Genomic DNA, 19,184 nt, shown 5'->3' on the forward strand with positions numbered 1-19,184 from the left:
TGGTCAGAATGGCAGCCCCTGCGTCTATCCCAGGTTGTCCTGGATGCCCCGCAATGTGAAAACGACTTATCCTCGCCATCTAATGGTGTGTTTGATGGGAAAGCAAATCCATCTACATTAGAATTGATGATGGGGGGAGGGAGGAAGCATTAGGCAGCAGATGCTTCCATAGGGCACCTGCTGTTGTTCCTGTCCTTCTGTGTGGGGCTGGGACAGACAGGGGAGTACCAGGAGGTGGCTGTCTGGGCTCTCCCAATGCCAGGAAGCTTTGTACCAGCCTGGGACCTGTACCTGCCACAGGAGCACCCCATTCCCATGTCTGTGACCTCTTCCTGGGACATCCAATGGCTGCTTAATGTAACCAGGGGCTGGAAGTGGGCTCGCGAGCTCTGGCAGGGTTTGGGGAAAGATGACGTGCTCTCTCACGGATCCCTGAGTTCCTCGATACGCCCCGATATGTGTTCCTCTCTGAGAACCCTTTGCCTTTGCATGGGCTGGTTCCTTTGCCAGGAACCCCCTTCCCGTCTTCTCTTCCTGACAAGCTCCTACTCATCCTTCAAAACTCATCTCAAGATAACCTTCCGGTGCAACCTGCCCCACCTCCTTCCGGGTGGGGCTGTCGCTAGGCTTCTTCCAGGACAGCGCTCAGCAGATGTGAATGCAAAACAGTTTAGCAGATGAGAAAAGGCTACTCCCCACAGCCAGGCAAGAGGAAACTCACAACACAGAGAACTGGAGTGACCACGGCCCAGCTGTACTTCATCCATGGCCCAGGCCGGTAGCCGATCATGTCCTCAATGCCGTCATACAAGTTATCACCGCCTGCAAGGGACAGGGAGACAGATGGTGACACGGTGCCCGATGCCATGCCAGCATCCACCCAGGGGGCAGCAGAGCAAGGGCTCAGTGCCATGCGGGGTCTCTGGGGCCTGATCCTGGTCCCAGCACATAGACCCATGTCCAGCAGATGTTTATCTGAAATTATTTCAAAAGTAACTGGGCATCCTGTATTTTTTGGCCACCTCAGGCATATCCCACTCAAAACCTGCTTTGACCAATCCAAGGTCTCAAGGAGGTCTAGTGGACCATTCCGGGCCCCAGAGTTATCACAGACAGCCCCCTGCACAGCCAAGTCATGTGTTTTTCAAAACATGCAGTCACACCTTGCACCTTTAGCACAGCGAGAATCTGTAGTGTGGCTACAACAATATTTATGTGTATAGGGAAGGGGCCGCCTTCAGATGAAAAGTCCAGGGCAGGAAAGGCCTTCATGTTCAACTCAGAATGCATTCCCCTTAGAATTCTGTTTCTGAAGCTTCTAAATAGTGAGGCTCAAAGGAGAGACGTGAGAGAGGATATGCGAAAACCGGTACTCACCATATATCCAGGCAACAACGAAACATTCAAAGAATGCAACCCACAAGAGGCATACACCGCTAGCTGCATAGTAGTCAAAGAGTTGAAACACATACATGCCACCCTGTGAAGAAAAAAACAGAAGTTTGATTTAGTTTCTAATTCCCTTAATATATGAAGAGCTCTGGTATATCAATAAGAAAATGTAAAAGAAAGTATAATACCCAAAAGAAAAATTGGCAAAGACTATGATAACAGAGTACCTGTGTATAAAGATACTCCACTTCATGTTTGACAAATTTAATCACACACACACACACACACACACGGGAAAAGTACAGCAAAGCAACGTCTTCCTTAGCAAAAAATGACGAGTTCCCTGAAGCCTGCTCCCAAAGGAGGTACTTAAACCAGCCATGGCCAACAGGAGACCTGAGGAACATCCAGGGGCTCAGTGTATGGACTGTGATCTACCTTCTGAGGGGGAGGTTTCTTACAGGTACTTCTAGAAAAATACGTTTACTTTTGCTTCCAGTAAGGAAAAGTGGTGATGGGAAACCCTGAATTGAGTTTGGGGGCCAATGCAACCCTTTGCAGGAGGATATGGGGAGATGGGAGGGGAGAGGGACTGGAGAGAGCATGCCCTGGCCTATGCTCAGCTCACGTGCCTATGTTATTTAGCACAAGAATCTTTTCTTCCCTGGCCCACCTCTTGCTAGATGTGCTGATCCACTGCTGCCTCAGACACTCCTCTCCTTTCCTCTCTTGCCTCTTTGTCCCACTTTAAACAGATCCTCTCTGGACCCTGCCCACTCTCTGAACAGCGCACCCTCCAGCCTCGGTCAGCACTGCCTACAGTATTTACCCTGGAGAGCCTGAGAAGGGCGCTTCACAGTCAGGGTGAGCAGAGCTGTTGTTAACATGGATTTTAGCTGAGGCCCCCTCCCCCAGGCCTTCCAGGATGAGGAAGACAGAGAGCAGCAGGGCTGCCAAGCTAACAGGAGAAAGGGGGGAGATTGGGTCCACTGCTGGACTCTCCTCCACAGTGTAGGCCCCTGGGCAGGGCAGGACCCCTGAATTGGGTGGGGCTAGATTGCCCATCCTGGTCACTCATCCAGCTGTTGGGGGGACCAAGGAGGTGGTATGGCCTCAAACTGCTCTGAGTTCTTGGAGCACCAAGATCCCTCCGAGGGGAGGCCCTCCATGCCAAGTGAGAGCCACCTACCTCCGTCACCATCGTCAGCCCCAGCAGGTAGCTGATGCTACATATCAAGGCGATGAAGATTTCCCGACGGAAACCCTTCCTTAGGAAGGATGGGTAAAGATCAACCAAGGATGTGATCTGTCCTTCAACTTCAACAAACTGGAGGGGAAAAGAGAGAGGTTGAGCGGCCGATGTCCTGCACCTCCCTGTGCTTGGAGAGAGGAGCGCGGCACCGCAGTCAGCCGGTGGGGTCAAGTCCAAGCGTGTGAACCGGCCTTGGGGCTTAGCCTGTGGTCAGGCTGCAGTGGCCCATGCACAGTCCTCCCCGTATTCCACAGCTCGCATTTCTGCTGAGGCTCGTCCTGCCACCACCACGCCTTTTCCTCATCGGTCAAGACTCAGCTCAAGAATGACCGCTCCTTGGAAGCCAATGCTGACCTCTGCCCTGGCACGTGTGTTGGCATAAGTGTGTCAACAAGACAACCTCCACACACTGTGGTCTGGGTCCTCTCTGAAGCCAAGGATAGCGCCCCTCATTTCCAGGCCTCGAGTGCCCAGCTGGGCCAGGCACCTGGGGTTGCTCAAATGGGTGGGTAACGCAGGGCAAGTCTGGGCCTCAGTTTCCCCCATCAGATTCACATGGTGGTTTTTTAACTCTTTGGGGATCGTAAGCCCACAGAGAATTTTGCATGTGTGTGTGCCCACCTACTTGCCCACGTGTGTGAGCTCAACGCAGTCATGATTCCAGGGCTCGTTGGACTCTGGGACCCCATCCCTGGGATCCCAAATGTGTGGTAATGTTCTAGAATGAGTCTCAATCTTTCTAATTCTTCCCATCTTTGCACCTAATAATTTATCTTGGAGACGCATAGCATTATATGGAGAGCTGCCTTGTTTTTTAAATGGCAGCTTAAAACTCCATCCCGTGGACACATGTCGTCAGAGACCTAACCAGTGCCAACAGGTTGCTTCCAGCCTCTGCAGCTACTGACCTGGGCAAGGACTCATCTCTCTTGAGGCTCATGTGCACAAGTAAAACTTCAGGATGAAAGGGCTGTGAGCCTCATTTTACATTTGATGGCCATAGACAAACTGCCCTGCCCACCGACACCCCTCTAAGGCCCATCTGAGTCCTTTAAGTTCTGTTCTTTCATCTGGGAGAGGCTGCTGGGAAGGAATGTTCCTACACGACAACTCCAACCACGTACTCCTCTGGGACGCATGGCGGAGGAGCAGGGAATACAAAGAGGAATAGGTCCCTTTCATGTGCTGAAGGGGCAGGAGAAATAAGTGCCTCTTTGTTGCCAGGGATTCAGGGAAAAGAGGACCAAGAGGCTCTTGAAAGGAGCCCAAATACAAGGCGCTGATTTTTCGACCTCTCATTGATGTGTCCGCTGAAGGGGTTTTGAACCTAAATTACTACCGAATAATAGCAAACCTGCAGCTCAAATGTTAGCCTCCGTAGGAATTTAAAAACAAAGGTTCGCTCTTTTTTTTGAGATGGGAAATTACAGACGGGAAGATCATGGGAGTCAGGGCCAAGACTTGCACAAGCCCCTCTTTTCCAAGTGGCCTGTGTTGCCGGAGAACACCGTCTCCTCACTCCCTCCCCACCAGCCCCTACACCCACTTAATCGCTATGTGACCCTGACTTCTCCAAGCCTCAGTTTCTCCCTCTGTAAAATGGGAGGGCCTTGCCTGCTCAGCAGGGATGCTGAGACAGATGTGAACTCATGAGAGTGCACTGGCAATGGGGTGATGCACTGGTTTTAACACATATCAGGGCCTGAGAGGGGGGACTCCTGGGACGGGGGTCCGGCCCTCGTCTTGTGATGTTTGTTCACAAACTGTGTCCCCTCGGGCAGGCCAGACATCCACAGGCTCCTGCCTCCATGTGGGCGACGTCCCTACTCCTCTCACCAAGACACACTCGGCAGTACGATGGCTCCTAAGCCAGGGAGTGGCCCCCAAATGCTAGAAATTCTGAGAGAGCGTTTCCTGTAATGAGCAAGCGTCAAGCTCCTCCGTCAGCGAGAGACCCCACTAAGGTGGCCTGTGGGTCTCTGCGCTTCCAGGGGTGGCAGCTACTTGGGGAGAACTCACAGGGAAGGCAAGAGGAACAAACTAGCAGGTCTGCGAACAGGCAGCCCAGGTCAAGTCATGGCCTCCGGGGGAGCGCTCATCTCTACGCCTCAGTTTTCCTGGATTCGGACATTGGGCAGATTAAGGAGCTAATGTAGGGGTGGGGGAGGAGCCAGACTGGGGAAAGGAAGGGTGGGGAGTGAGTGTTTAATGAGAACAGAAGTTCCGTCGGGGAGACAAAAAAAATTCTGGAGATGGATGATGGTGATGGTTGCACAATGTGAATGTACTTAATGCCACTGAACTGCACACTTCAAAATGGTGAAGATGAGCAACTTTATGTTCTGTGTATTTTACCACACACACATGCACACAGAAAGCGTGGCATGAAGCCTGGCCCATGTGAGTGCTCTGACCCTGTCAGTGCTGGTGGTGTGTGAGGTGGTCATGTCCCCGAGTTCACAGAGTGCATGGTGCAAAGGAGGGGTGCCAACCTACGCCACTGGACTGGAGACACCAGGCCCCACCCAGCTCCCCAGGCATAAGCCCACCACATTCCTTGCTGGTACAGCAGGCAGGTCATGCAAGGGCTCTCAGCAGAGCTCCACGCTGTAAGCCTCCCTCTGAGGCTGGCTTCGAGAGCTCACTGAGGGTCCCTTAGTGCTTCGGCCACGGTGGGGCGAGCTCAGAGAAAATCTAATGAATAAAACCACCTCCGCTTGCTCAGGAAGCAGTTTCCGTAGCCCAGGAGGCCTATTTTGGGCCCATGGCGATGTCAGGCCTCATCATTTATTAACCTCTCTCTATTTTTGTTTTTTGCTTTCACTCAGAGGTCTGGAAAAAGTTATAAAAGCCATTTGCTTGGGGCCTCCGAAGGCCAAACTCATTAACTAGGGATGATTAATGGAGCCCTCCTGCTGTTTACACAGCTCAAGCCCATCAACAACTGTGGGAGCATTTTGTTTTCAATCCCCCAAATGTTTTCATTCTGTCTTTTCTGCTAATCCTGCTCCCTTGTCTGCCAAATCCTTGGCTCTGTTCTTGACCTTGCTGGTGGACAGCCTCCTCTGCTCTGCGGGACCTTCTAAGACTTTCCTCTGAGTTTCCGGGGACCCGCCCTGGGCACTGGCTTTATGCTGCTGCCCTCGGGGTGGGCGGCAATGCCCTCTCCTGAACTGGCCACACCCCACCTCTCACTGGCTCTCAGATGACCGACAACCTTCATGAGGCAGTCAGACCCCCAGATCACACAGGAGGCTGCAAAATGTCTGCTGTCTGTGACTGCCCTCAGGTGCTGGCCCCTGGGTGGCAGACACCACATGCAAGATTCTAACTAGCCTGGGCACAGGACCAGCCTGCCCCGCACACCACAGCTTCCCACTTCCGGAGTCACACCTGTGCTCTTGAGAAGACCCCTGTGAAAATACACATATCTCCAGGGACAGGTGACCGAGAGCTCATGTTATGCATCCTCCCAGCACCACTGACTGCTCTGCACCAGGCATTGTACCTGGTGCTTCATACAAGGCAATGGAGATACGATCACTCCCATTTACCAGAGGAGGAAAGTGAGGCTCAGAGGAGGAGGAAATGTGCCCACCATCACACAGCAGCTTGGGGGGCTTAGAACTGTGTGACTCCCAAGGCAGATGCAGGCCCTGGCTGGTGCTCACTGAGCACTAGGTGGAGGCCTGAGCCCTGGAGGGAGGGGCTGTGGGGGTTAGGAAGTGCAGGTGGCAGCCTTGGTGCAGTTCTGCCTCAGGAGGGCAGGAGCCAGAACCTCCGGAGGACTGGGTGGTTTGAGGGAGGCTCCCCGAACTCGGCTGTTTAGGAGGCACTGGAGGACCAGGGTCTCACTGTGGGGACCAGCTCCCTGACTCCTGTGCTCCAGGAAGCACAGAAGGGTGTGGTGAGCTTCCGCAGCCCCACTCAGGACCCTCAGTGCTGGCCGGGCAGGGACCACCTGTGCTCTAAGCAGAGACGCTTGCCCCTTCCCTGTATTGCCCTTGTGCCTTATCTACCCTGGGCCCCGCCCTGCCCAGCCTCTCCACGGAGCGCACCGTTTCTGTGCCGGCCTTGCCCTTTTAGTTCCCACCTAGGGCTTTGTTTAACCACACCCTCGGTTGTCCATTTCCCCTTGCTGAGGTCAAAAACTTGAGCTTTGGGGCAGATGTCCTGCTTCTGCGGCCCTGAGAACTTTCCCACTCTGGGTTCCCAGAGGAACCCTTGCTGGCCGAAGGGGTAGCAGGTCTGATGTGAGAGTGGAAAGGGTGTAACCGCCTCACACATGGCAAAGGAGGCTTTTCCAGAACCAGGTTCCCCCTGGGCAGTCCCGCCCTGGGGCCAGCCCCTCCATCGGTACATACCTGGCTATCCAGTCCAAGCAAGAGAAGCATAATAAAAAAGAGAATGGACCAAAAAGTGGGCAGCGGCATCATAGTCACAGCTTTTGGGTAGGCAATGAAGGCCAGGCCGGGACCTAAAGGGAAGAGAAGACGGGGAGGGGCAGAGGGGGAGACACATCAGCACCGAGACCCGCAGCACCAGAGCGCATACAAAGACATGTTGGTCTAAGGCAGGTCTCCCAAACCCAAACGCAGGGAGGAGCCGGCCTGAGGTCCTGCCCGGGAGAGAGACCAGGCCTGTCTCGCTTTGGGTGGGACGCACGTGCGCACAGGCAGGGCCCTGTTTTAGCATCTGTCTCCTAAGCGGCAGCACCAGGGGCCTCCTCACACACCAGCATCCGGGCGGACACTGGCTATTTGGGTGCGAAACGGGGCTGAGCCTGGACTCGCTCTGACAGCTTGGAAAAGGTTCGCCCTCCCCCAACCAGAGCAACCATGCCAACATGTGCTGGAAGGAAGCAAGGGGAGAAGTCCTGGGTACCTGACTCCCAAATCCCCATCTGCAAAGAAAAGGCTTCTACTGAAACACTGTGTGAGTGGAAAGGAAAAAGAACAGGGAACCATGCCCTGCAGGGCCAAGGTCTCCTCGGGGGTGTCTCTGTGCACCCACCTGAGCACCGTCAGAGCCCAGGCCCAGCGCTGAAGGGAGGGAGGGGTGCGTGGGGCAGGCCGCCAGGCCTGGGAGACCCCCGGCCTATATTCAAGTCCTCGTCCCACTGGCTCCTCCATCTGCTCTTTACATCACCACAGGCCCTCTCCGGTACTCAGGTTCCCTCCCAGAGAAGTGAGGGCAGGTTACATAAATGGCTCCCAAGGAGCCGTCCCGTGTTCAGATTCTCAGATGCTGACACTGCTCCCCTCGCAGAGGGCTTCCGGTTTCTAAAGAGGGGACCCCGACGGAATCTGGTGGCAGGGCTTGGGACAGGAGCCCCATCCGCTCAGGGGGTGTCTTTATGACTGGACACGTTCTGAAGACGTGAGAAATGTCTCCGTTTCCAGCCGACCTGAGAGAAGATGCATGGGGAGGAACTGGGTTGTAACTGAGACCTATGGGTCCACGAGACGGGAGAAAAAGTAAAATCCACAACTAAAAAAAAAAAAAAAAGGTCAAGAAAAGAGATGTGAAACAACGAAGAGGGCTGGAGGCAGGATATTTAAGCAGATATCAGAACCACATGAATGGTTTAAGGATGGGAAAAAAACTGTGAAACAAATTGGAGCCAGAAACCACATCCCACAGCATTAAACACAAATGTGGCGTTCAAGGGCGAGCCCTTTTACAATGCAGAGTCCACTCAACTCGAGGAAAACCCGACGCGGACCGAGCGTCCTCAGGCGGCTAGAAAACTAGCACCTAAGAGATGGTGGAAAGGGTGCTCGTACTTAACCCCAAAGCCCAAGTTGGACCAGGAAGCCACGCTCCCACCTAGGCTGGGGCCCTGGGCCCCCCAACACGTCAGCTCTGCGTGAGGAGTCAAGTCCAGGCCACTTTGAGACAGATGTAAAATGGGACCGCCCCCCTCGTCCCCCCACCCTCCGGGGCCTGTGAAGGTTCTCAACGCACTCGTTTCTGTATTTCAGTTTTGCCTTTCTCAAGCCAGCCTCTGGGAGCGGTCCGGGCGCCGCTCTAAAGCGCACGGCGAACTCTAGAGAGAGACGTCCCTGTGAGAGACGGCAGCCGCTCCGAGCGCTCTGCAGGCCCCTGTTGGCGGAGAACGCGCCTCTCTACATTTCATTTGCACTCCGTTCGGCTAAATAATGATCTCGTTCAAATGTACTTGGCTCAATATGGTACTTGTTAAAAGCTTATTAGAGAAATAATCGCCTTGGTGTTCAGACATCACCGTGGGGAGTAAGCGCCAATGTCTCGGAAGTGGACGGGAGGAAGACACCGCTTAGGTCGACAGGGTGTGCACACACATCAGAGGGCCTCGCTGCCCACAGAGCTGTCTCACGTATCGACACGTATCTCCCACTACCAGTTCACTCTGTGCTCCTGGCCATTCCCAACCCATCGAATCGGTTTGCAAGCCCTTGGCCGGGGAGAAAAGCCGTCTGTGAAGGAGGTGGCTACCTCCCTTCACCACTCTGTCAGCTCACGGGTGGTGTGGGTATTTCTGCATTGTCTCAGGCCTGCCTTGGGGGCTTCTCAGGGCAGGAAAATGACAGCTGAAGGTCTGATTTGGAGCCGGGGTCAGTGGAGAAATACATTGGCCTGCACGTGTGGGTGTGAGGATGGGGCAGGGCAGCATCTTTGCAAGTGAGGAGGAAAGCAGGGCCCAGGGGCTCAGAGAGGTCCGGGGAGCCCAGAGTAGTCTTATACAGGAAGGGGCAGAGGTTGTCACGTGTGTGGGGGTGTGGGGGGCAGGGAGGAAGGACACTCTCATATCAGAGGGGCCCTGTCCTAGAGACCCCAGCTCTAACCCTGATGAACCCAAGGCTCTCAGGCTGTTGGTCTCATCTGTGCAGCAGACATCTGACTGCACAATGCTGAGGTACCCTTGACACCCCCCCTGCAACTCGTGTCCTACGGGCAAGGGTGACACCTTGGCAGGGACTCCAGCTGTGCCTGCCACTGGTCTGTGGTGGTCCCTGGTGCCAGGACCTTACACTCTCCTCAGGGCTTGAGGCGCCTCAGCCCAGGGCCCCCGCCAGCCTCCAAGAGGCGCCACAGAGGTCATGAGAAATGAGGAGATCGAGCGAAGCAGAGGGAGGTGTGTAAAATAACAAACCCTGCGGGCCATGGGTGGCCACCCTTCCAGTGGATTGGGCAGGACTGGACAAGGGCAGAGAAGCCAGAGAGGTGGACGTGAGGGTCCTGGGAGCCGAAGCCACTGCAGTTTTAAAGCTGCAGGTCCAGGACTTAGTGCATCATGGCCAGGCCTAGAACTTAGGCACCTGAGATATGGTGGTTCTGAGACTCTAGGATTCTAGCAACTGAGGACCTCATGATTCTCAGATTCCCACACTGTCCTGCTGGAGCCCCAGGATCCCAGCTTAAGATCCCAGGCTGTGAAGTCTGTGTTTCTAGGGGAGTGTCCTGGGAAGCCCAGAGGGTGACAGTGTCCCCACAACACCCCCCCCCAAAATCAGATCTGTCCTGTCCCAGAGGGCAGCCTGCCACGCCCGGTGTCTCTCCCCACCCCAAGCCTACGGTGGTGCCTGACACAGAGTAGAGACTCAATAAATCAATAAACATCAGTGGAATGAATGAATGGGTTTGCTTAGAGGGAGCGCGCTGGGAGCAAAGTGCAAAATACAGAAACCAAAGCTGAGAAGGTGATGATGGAATGCCGATCCGTGGCTGACTTGGGCCTGAGTTAGGAAAGTGGTTTCTGTTTCGGAAACCAGGAGTTTGCTGGGGAAGGAAGGGGAGGGGGGAAGAGCACACGGAAGTAGCTAAATATTTCCCAATGTAACCAAACCCATGTTTCTACCACCCCTTGGGCCAAATCGCAAGGAACATGTTTAAAATTTAGCTTTTGTACTCTTTGGTACTTGGGGGACATCTTGGTGGGGGGGGTCCGTTTTGGAAACCAGGCTCGTCCCCCCCCTCCAAAGCCCCTGGGGGTCTGGCTTCATGCCTGCAGTACTCATCTTACACACTAGGTGGCAGTGCCCACCACCACTGCCACCGATACCACCATACCTGACTCAGCCACATCAGCAATGTCCACCCCTTGCTCTTGTGCCATGAAGCCCAGGATGGAAAAAATTGCGAAGCCAGACACAAAACTGGTACCACTGTTCAGGCATCCCAGCAGCATACAGTCCCTAAGTTACACATATGTCAGGGAGCAAGTTAATTCACAACACAAGGAAGCCACGCTCCCTACTTCTCTTTTTTCTTTAAACATCATCATTTCTAAGGTCCACCAGGCCCGCTGGCACAACACTTGCCTGTACGAGTTGTACTTGTACTTGTTGTAGCTCCCCAGTGAGGTCATGGCTCCCAGGCAGATGGCATAGGAGAAGAATATCTGGGTCCCAGCATCAATCCAGACCTATGGGGGTTAAGGGGGTGGGTGGCAAGGACAGAGAGAAAGAGCCATTAGACCTGTCCTCCTGGAGGAGGCAGTGTGGGTCCCTGGCCACCTGGTCACTGAGGACTGCACCTGAAAATGTGCAGATTCTCAACTGCAATTGGAGTCTCTGTGCTGAAATCCAAGGTGCCTTTCAAGACAACGCTGAGCTGCAAGGAACCCCAGAAGTTGAAGAAACTGGGCTTGTAAAATAGTTGGATCTGGATCCCAACCATGGAATCACTGTGGGCAAGTTAATGTGACTCCCGAAGCCTCAGTTTGCGTATCTGTAAAATGGGCTCCACGGCCCTCCCCACAGAGCTATTTTGCAGGTTCAAAGAACAGTCCAGTACCAGTGGCAGCCTGGTAAGTCAAGTCTGCTGTCATTACTGTAATTGTTATTGTCTGGGGCCCCTGAGTTGGAATGGAGAAGAATCCCCTAATGGTTAATGCAGGCAAAGCTGCTCTCCAGAACGCTCATTAGGCAGTTTTCCTTATGGCTTCAAAGCTGCCTTCCACGCTGTCCTCTGATGCTGGCCACCTTCCTCCCATCTACCTCCCAGGGCAAGAAGAGAGTGGGGAAGAGACCCAGAGCAGCCACCTGAAGGCTGAGGACCCTGGGGACAAAAAGATCCTTCAACAGGCCCATAAAATCTCCCAGGGTTTTCTCCAACCCCGCTGTGGTCACGTGGCTGAGTGCCACGAGGTGAACATTCAGTACTGATCCCTCAGGTTTCTAAGAGGTCACCAACTCTGAATTCCGTCCTTGGCCACGGAAGCCAGCAGCTCTCCCACCCCCACCAGGCAGCCCTCTTGGCTGGTGTAGGCGGAGGCCAGGTCCAAGGAGAGACTAGCTCAGAAAGCCTTCTCTCTCCTCCCTGGCGCAGCGCCTGAAGAAGACTCTATAATTGGCCTGCCTCAGGAGTCCTCGACAAAGATACACACACAGCTGGAAAAGCCCACGGGCGCTGTGAACTGCCTGCCCCCGCCCAGTGGAAAAGTACTAGGGGGTTTGGCTAGATTTGTGCACCCAGCACCACGGCCCGGGAAGGAGGGAGGACGGGCTGTCCTGCAGTACCTGTGGGTCCTTTAGGCGACTGATATCAGGGTACAGGTAGAACTTGATGCCTGCGCCTGCCCCAGGCAGCGTCAGCCCACGAACCAGCAGCACCAGCAGCATAGCAAACGGGAAAGTGGCCGTGAAATAGACAACCTGCAGGGAAAGGAGGGGTTCAGGGGGGGCCTGGGGCACCTCATGCCACTGTTAAATTAGAGCATCTTTTCCGAGGCAGGGATTCTGTGGCCACGCTTGTCATTTCATCTGCTGTGTGACCTTGGGCACATTGCTTAACCTCTCTGGGCCACAGATGCCTCACCTGTAACCTGGGTGTTAGGGACTTACCTCATAGATTTACTGAGAGTCTATTAAAAAAAAAAATCCTGCCCTAACCGGTTTGGCTCAGTGGATAAAGTGTCGGCCTGCGGACTAAAGGGTCCCGGGTTCAATTCCGGTTAAGGGCATGTACCTTGGTTGCGGGCACATCCCCGGGGGGGGGGGGGGGGGGATATGGGAGGCAGCTGATCAATGTTTCTAACTCTCTATCCCTTTCCCTTCCTCTCTGTAAAAAAATCAATAAAAATATATTTTAAAAAATCCTATAAATGTTGACTAAATAATTATATTTGGAAACAGAGTGGTGGACAAGACAGAGAACAAATCCCTGCCCTCACATTCCAAGAGGGTAGAGATAGAAAATGCAAAAGAAGAGTAAACGAACAAGTGTGTATGAAAAAGGCTTTTAGCCCAGGGGTTGGCACATGGCAATTAGTTCATATTAGCTAACATTTACAACTATTAGTATGACTCATGGTTAAGAATCAGAGAAGTGCGGGTTCAAATCCAGCTCTCTCCCCTCACTTGCCATGTGACCTTGGGCATCATGCTTAACCTCTCTGGGCCTGTTACCTCATGTGTCAATTGGAGATAAGAGAAACAGAAGATCATCACCAAGAGGGAGGCGAGGATTCAATAGGATGACGCTTCTGGCATAACCAAGAGTGCCTGGCACTTGGGTCCTCGAGAAATGGGGCCTGTTATTAACCTTATGATTTTGCAGGAAGCACAAGGGAAACCCTGGGAAGGAAACGAGGCCTCTAAGGCCCTTCAGCGAGGATGGGGAAGACCCTCCACTTCCTTGGAGATACGGGAGGCCCACAGCCTTCCCTGAGTCTCATTGCACATCCTAGACAGGCCCAGTCGATGCAAGGTGTGCACCAGAGATGACCCCTCCCCAAGGGCCTGCCCTACGTTCTCTCCTTCTCCTGTCCCGAGAGCACTGGTCTCCAAACATCCTGTGGCCCCGCTTCTAGCAGATTCCCCCATCTTTTTCCTCACAGTGAGGAGACTCCAGGCAGCGTTTATGATGGGAAGGAGCTCAAAGGTGTGTGGCTACATGGACAGTGTGTGGCTGCATTTCCAGCAGGGCATTGGCTGAGCTAGGACTCCCCAAGCACAAGGCCACATCATGCTCACCATGCCCCCCAAATTGATACACCGGCTACCTGTTGACAGGGGGAAACTGAGGCTCAGCAGGGCTCAGAGACTCATTCAGGTCATCTGCAGAGCTCAGGATCTGCACTCAGAGCCCTAAGATTGGGTCACGGAGCCCCCAGCTCCCTCCAAGGGCCTTGGGGGCCTAGAGACAAGGGAGGAACCACCACACAACCAATGCACCTGTTTTACAGGTGAGGAAACTAAGACTGAGGACAGGACGAATGTGCCCTGGTGTTGGGGGCAAGAGTCAGTGCTGGGGTCCAGGAAGGGAACAGACACTGACAGAGGGTGACAGAGCCCCCGGCCTCGCCCGGCTGGCACAGGAACCCCCCACGAAGCTGAATTCTCAGGCAGCAACCATTCTTTTGTGTAAAAACAACCAGAAAGGGGCTTTGGAAAAGGGCAAAAAGGAAGCTCAGGGCCTGTCTGATTCAGCTGTCCGTGGTCAGTGCCACCAGGCAGCATTTATGCAGTGCTTACTGTATGCCTGGCACTATTCCGAGTGTGGCAACTTCTATATGCAGTTGGTCCTGCACGAACCCTTCGAGGTAGGTTTTATTACCAGCCCCACGCTGAAGGCGAGGAAACTGAGGCCCAGGGAGAGTCAGCCCATCTCTTGTCAGGCAGCACTTAAGTGGCAGAGTGGACGCGCCCCCAGAGCCTGCCTCCGGGTGACAACGCAGAGCAGTGAAAAGCCTCCACGCCTGGCAGTTCAGGCCATCCTCCCCAAGGCCCGGGGCAGGGTTAGGGTTAGGTCGAGGGCTTGGGGCAGGCTCACTGCAGGACAAGTCACTGTCCCTCCCTGGCTCCACTGCCCCACCTGTGAAGTGGGGCGCACTCAGACCAGGTGAGCTCTGAGGTTCCCTCCGGGGGGGGGGGGGGGGGGAGGGAGTGGCCGAGGGTGTCAGCTTGGGATCACCCAGACTGGGGTTGGTACCCCCTTTGCCCAGCTGGGCAGCTGGGCCTTACCTCCCAGGTGTCTAGAGGGAGGTGAGAGTGCTTACGGTGCCTAACGCTTGGCATGCAGTCAGCCCTCAAGAAACCTGAGCTGGGAGTACTCTCCTGATGATCCCATAGGGCGGTGGGCATACTCCTGCCTCAGTTTCCCCAGCCACACATACTTTCTTCTCCTGAGGCAGAGAGCCCTACGTCCCAAGGACAAGCAGGCGGAATGGAGGGTGGGAGCAGGGCAGGAAACCCCGAAGGGGTGAAAGAAGAAAACCAGTGCGGCTCCTCCCTTCCTGCACACAGGCCCCTGACCAGTTCCCACCTCTGGCTGCGGTGGGCCACACCCGGTGGACAATAGCTGCTGACAGCAGGCCCTCCCCAGAGGGCGGCTACTTCAAAGCCAGCCGCGCTCCACTGGGCTGGGCATCCAGGCGCGGCCAGAGGGCTTTGTGTCAGGGACACGGGACACCACGGGGGATGGGGTGGCTTCCCTTGTTTTCCTGTATGTAGTTTGTTTAACAAGCACTTAGTAGTTCTTACTGTGTGCCAGGCACTGTGCTGAGAGCTTGATGCGTGCTAACGCCTGCAGTCCTCCCAGCTTGAAAGGTAGGTGCTACTGTGCCCTGCACTTCCCAGATGAGGAGACTGAGGCTTGGAGAGGTCACCCTGGCTGCCTAGGGTGGCAGAGCTGGTGGGTGGCAGAGGCAGGGCCTGTGTCTTGTGTTTGTTAGCATTTTCTCCCAAATCCAGAACAGGACAGCCTCCCCTGCTCACAGCCTCCCCTCGGCTCCTCTTCACAGCCACCCTTGTTTTGCAGACTTTGCCCCTGAGAGCCCTTCTCTCAACTTTTCCGTGACTCCCCCGGGATCCTGGTGGGAGAGGCTGGTGCCAACCGCTGCCAGTTGCCCTCTGGCGATGGCCCAGCAGGCCTTGCCACGGGACATGGTAGTTTTCCACTCTTGCTGGCAAACCTCGGCGGCTCCTCTGAGCCCTCGACCCAAATGCCCTGTGGCCCAATCACCCTGGAAACTTGCAAGGATAGCACTTCCTCGTTCTCCAGTGACCGTGGGGAGAGGGTGGCCCTCGAGGCAGGAGAGAGATGGGCGAGCCTCCTGCTGCCCTGAGCTTCCTTGGGGGTGAAGGCGTGGGCAGGTGGGGCCATGGGCCAGTGCCCAGTGCTGAGGCACCCTGCGTGTTGGGGGCAGGGGGAGAAGGGCATTGCTAACTAATTTCACACAAGGGGAAAATGAAGCTCAGAGAGGGGAAACGGATTTGCCCAGTCATGCTGCTCGTGGGGGGCAGAGCTGAGACCCAAAACTGGGTCTGCTCTGGCTGGCACCCCTGCTTTATTCCTAAGCTCTGGATGGAAGAGCTGCCCTGGAGGCAGCGATGGAGAGGCACAGCCTCAGGCACGTGCACTGTCCCTCCTTTGGGTCCATGGCCTGTACCTCCTGTGCGAGGGTCGGACGCCCGGCACCTTCCTGGACCAGGTGGCTGTGACCCTGGTCTGTGGTCGGGGCTGAGGCCACGGCTGGTGGTAGACGAGGCCGGCAATGGAGCCTCACTCTGCTTTGTCTTGGCTCCTGGGGCTCGCCCAGACCCCGCTATTGTTCTGGGAGTCACGCCTGCCCCTTAGGGGCCTAGGCTGCTAAGGAGGAGGCTGTCTCTAGGGGCAGGCTAGGGGGACCTTTGACAAGTCACGTCTTCAACTGGCCACAGATGCAGCCTGAAACTATTTTTTGCTTTGATTCTATTCTCCTGCCTTGGGGCCAGCGCTCCATAGAAACTTCCTGAAAGACTGACCTCTATGTGGGGTGATGGGGGCAGGGTGAGGAAGGGATTGGCGCTTACTGTGGTCTATGCTAAGCATTGTGCTGGGTGCTGAACACACCTCATTTTAACCTTCTCTACCACCCATTTTCTAGATGAGAACACTGAGGAGCCGAGGTGAGGGAGCAACCTTGGACAAGTCACTTCCCCTCTCCCAGCTCAGTTCCCTCACCGGTTAGAAAGAGGAGGTGAGGAAATGGGCTAACCAGGTGGATGAACTCCAGGGCGCTGTGGGAATAACTTAAGCTGTCCTATTCCTGCCCATCTGGGGGGATGCTGCTAGCGGGTGGGGGGTTGGGGGGGCGCGGTGCTGGGGGAGAGAATTCTGAAGCTTGGCTGGCTTCCTTTCCACATTGGGTTTTAGGATCCCAGGATGGCTCTGTCCTGAGAAGCAGGCAGAGAACACTCATCTGCAACCATGGGCTCCCAGATTTCGCCCTGCTGGAATCTGTTCAGATCCACGATTTTGCCCAAGGGGCTCTTCAGCTGTGTAATTCCAAATTCTGGTGCAGCCAAGGCCCCTTCTCTGAACTTTACCACTGCCCACCGCCGTACCTCAAATGCCACTCTAACATACCCTTTTGACTTGTGGCGGCTTTTGATCTTAGAGATGTTCTCCCTACCAAGATGCAAACGATGGGGGGTGGGGGGCAATGGTAGATGGACACGTAAAGGCAGATCAAGCCAACACCTTCGCTACGGCTTCGTGCCTGGGCTTCAGGCTCGCACCTCTGACCACAACAGACCCTCTGCACTGACATTGTCATTAGAGCGGCCATGACACCGGGCAGATAGCAGGTGACTGCTCAGCTCTGTTAACACAGAACATTTTAGTTATAGGCTAACATGTTCATTATTGCCAAGATATATCTGTGTATACCTAAAATCTTAATTATAAGCTACTGTTTTAATTACCCACCCCCGCCTTTGTTAATAGCTAACATCCTAGTCATCATGTAACGTATTAATCAGCAGCAGCTCAGTTACAGCCAATGTTCTGATAAACAACAACCATCTTAATCATCAGTGAAAGCATTCCTTAAGGAACATCTTAAGTTACCAGCTAAAATGTTCTTGGAAAGGTAATTCAGTTAATTTGACTAAGCAGCAAAAATCAGTGCTTATTGAGCCTCAATGTGCATTTGGATTATGTCAGCTACTGCTCCAGTGCAGGTTCTGAGTTTGTAGGCCCAGGGCAGGCCCCCAGGTTCTGCATATCTAATGAGCTCCGGGGCAGGGGGGGAGGGGGGGGGTTGCTGATGTGCTGCTGGTCAGGGGACTTTGCAAAGCAAGGGTCCATTAAGAACTGGTTATTAACAACAGAGCTGCAGAGAACCTCATTACCAGCTAACTTATCAGTTACAACCTCAACATCAGTTACCCGCTAACATTTGCTCTACTGGGGGAACCAGCGGTGTGTTGGAGCTTGTGCAGGAGGCTGTACTGATGGTTCAATTTGCAGGAATTTCACGAGCTGGATGTTAAACCATCAATAACTTGAAAGCAGATATGGGGGAGTCTTTATACCGTCAGATGAGGGAATGCTACAAACCAGGGCTTTACTTGTTTTTCGAAGACTGGTTTATCAGCCCACACCCTCTCCCAGGTCAGGGCCAGTTTCGGGCAGGAAGGACTATGGGGCGGGAGGTGCTCTCTGGCAAGGGCCACTCTCCATAAGGCAGGGGAGGGAGAGGAGAAGGGACAGGAGCACAACTCACTTTCCCCGTGGACTTGACGCCTTTCCAGATGCAGAAGAAACAGACCAACCACACGAAAAGAAGGCAGAGAGCAAGGTCCCACTTCAGTGAGCCGGGGCTGTTGATTCCAGAAGACAAGCTCAGCACGTTGCGCCTTGAAGCAAACAGAACCGCAAGTCAGTCGGGCCAAGGTCTGGGGTTCAAATCCTAGATCATGTGCTGATTTGCACAAGTCACATCACATGTCCTCTCCAGGCCCTGGAATCCCCGGGAAATAGTTAACACCCTCATCACAGAGTTGTGGGGAAGTCAAGCAGGAGATGAATTCAGACCTCGAAGTCAGGTGAACCTGGGTTCAACCCAGCCTGACCGCGGTCAAGTTAAGCAAACCCCTAAGCCTCAGTTTCCTCATCTGTAAAATGGGTACTGATTCCTATGTGACTGGTTCTCAGCAGACCCTTCTGCACTGGGTTAAAACCCCCAGCTCCACCGTATAATCACTGACTTTAGGCTAATTACCCAACCTCCCAGACCTCAGTCTCATCTATAAAATGGGAGCAGCTACCATCCCCCAGCAGCTGCCCCATGCCTCTTTTATTTTATTTGCCCATTTCTTATCTGGATCTCTCACTAAAATGTAAGCCTCAGGGGGACAGAGTATTCCACCGGTGGCTGCGGAACACCTACCCACCTCCTTGCATGGATTGTTGTTAGGAGAAGCCCACACGAAGTGCTAACTACAGGGCCAGAGTTGCAGCCAGCCCTCGAGAAACCTGAGCTGTTGCTGTCGTGATGCTGAGAGGCCCAGAGCAGCTCCTGGCACCTAAGCAGATTCCCCCTACCCCCAGGGGGTGAAGGTCTCGAAAGGAGGCAGGCAGACCATTTGGAGGACAATCAGCACGGGGCAGCCACCAGCCCTGCCCAGCAGCACACAGCACAGCCTGGATCTTTGCAACCCAAGAACCTCGCTGACGCACACAAGCAACCACTCACTGACACACTCCTAAGGGGCAGGTGCCACCTGAAGCCAGGGCAGGACAGCACAGGGTGCTGATGGCAGAGAAGACCATTCAACTTAATGCCCAG

General features: G+C 54.4%; 1 protein-coding gene across 5 annotated transcripts in view; it reads right to left on the minus strand.

The window, feature by feature from the left end:
- The window catches only part of SLC6A6 (solute carrier family 6 member 6), a 77,084-nt gene that overhangs the window by 5,968 nt on the left and 51,932 nt on the right, over window positions 1-19,184 (minus strand). For 3 of the 5 annotated variants that reach the window (XM_036332310.1, XM_036332308.1, XM_036332309.1), the window contains 8 exons: window positions 18,120-18,252; window positions 12,148-12,282; window positions 10,948-11,051; window positions 10,697-10,821; window positions 7,009-7,121; window positions 2,582-2,719; window positions 1,378-1,480; window positions 722-822 (listed from right to left, as the gene is read on the minus strand). In XM_036332310.1, coding sequence (XP_036188203.1) covers window positions 722-822; window positions 1,378-1,480; window positions 2,582-2,719; window positions 7,009-7,121; window positions 10,697-10,821; window positions 10,948-11,051; window positions 12,148-12,282; window positions 18,120-18,252 — 952 coding nt within the window. The remainder of the gene's footprint in view (window positions 1-721; window positions 823-1,377; window positions 1,481-2,581; window positions 2,720-7,008; window positions 7,122-10,696; window positions 10,822-10,947; window positions 11,052-12,147; window positions 12,283-18,119; window positions 18,253-19,184) is intronic. The other 2 variants (XM_036332311.1, XM_036332312.1) reach the window with 2 other exon arrangements.

This window comes from Myotis myotis, unplaced genomic scaffold, assembly GCF_014108235.1.
Source record: "Myotis myotis isolate mMyoMyo1 unplaced genomic scaffold, mMyoMyo1.p scaffold_m19_p_13, whole genome shotgun sequence".
Classification (NCBI taxonomy): Eukaryota; Metazoa; Chordata; class Mammalia; order Chiroptera; family Vespertilionidae; genus Myotis; species Myotis myotis.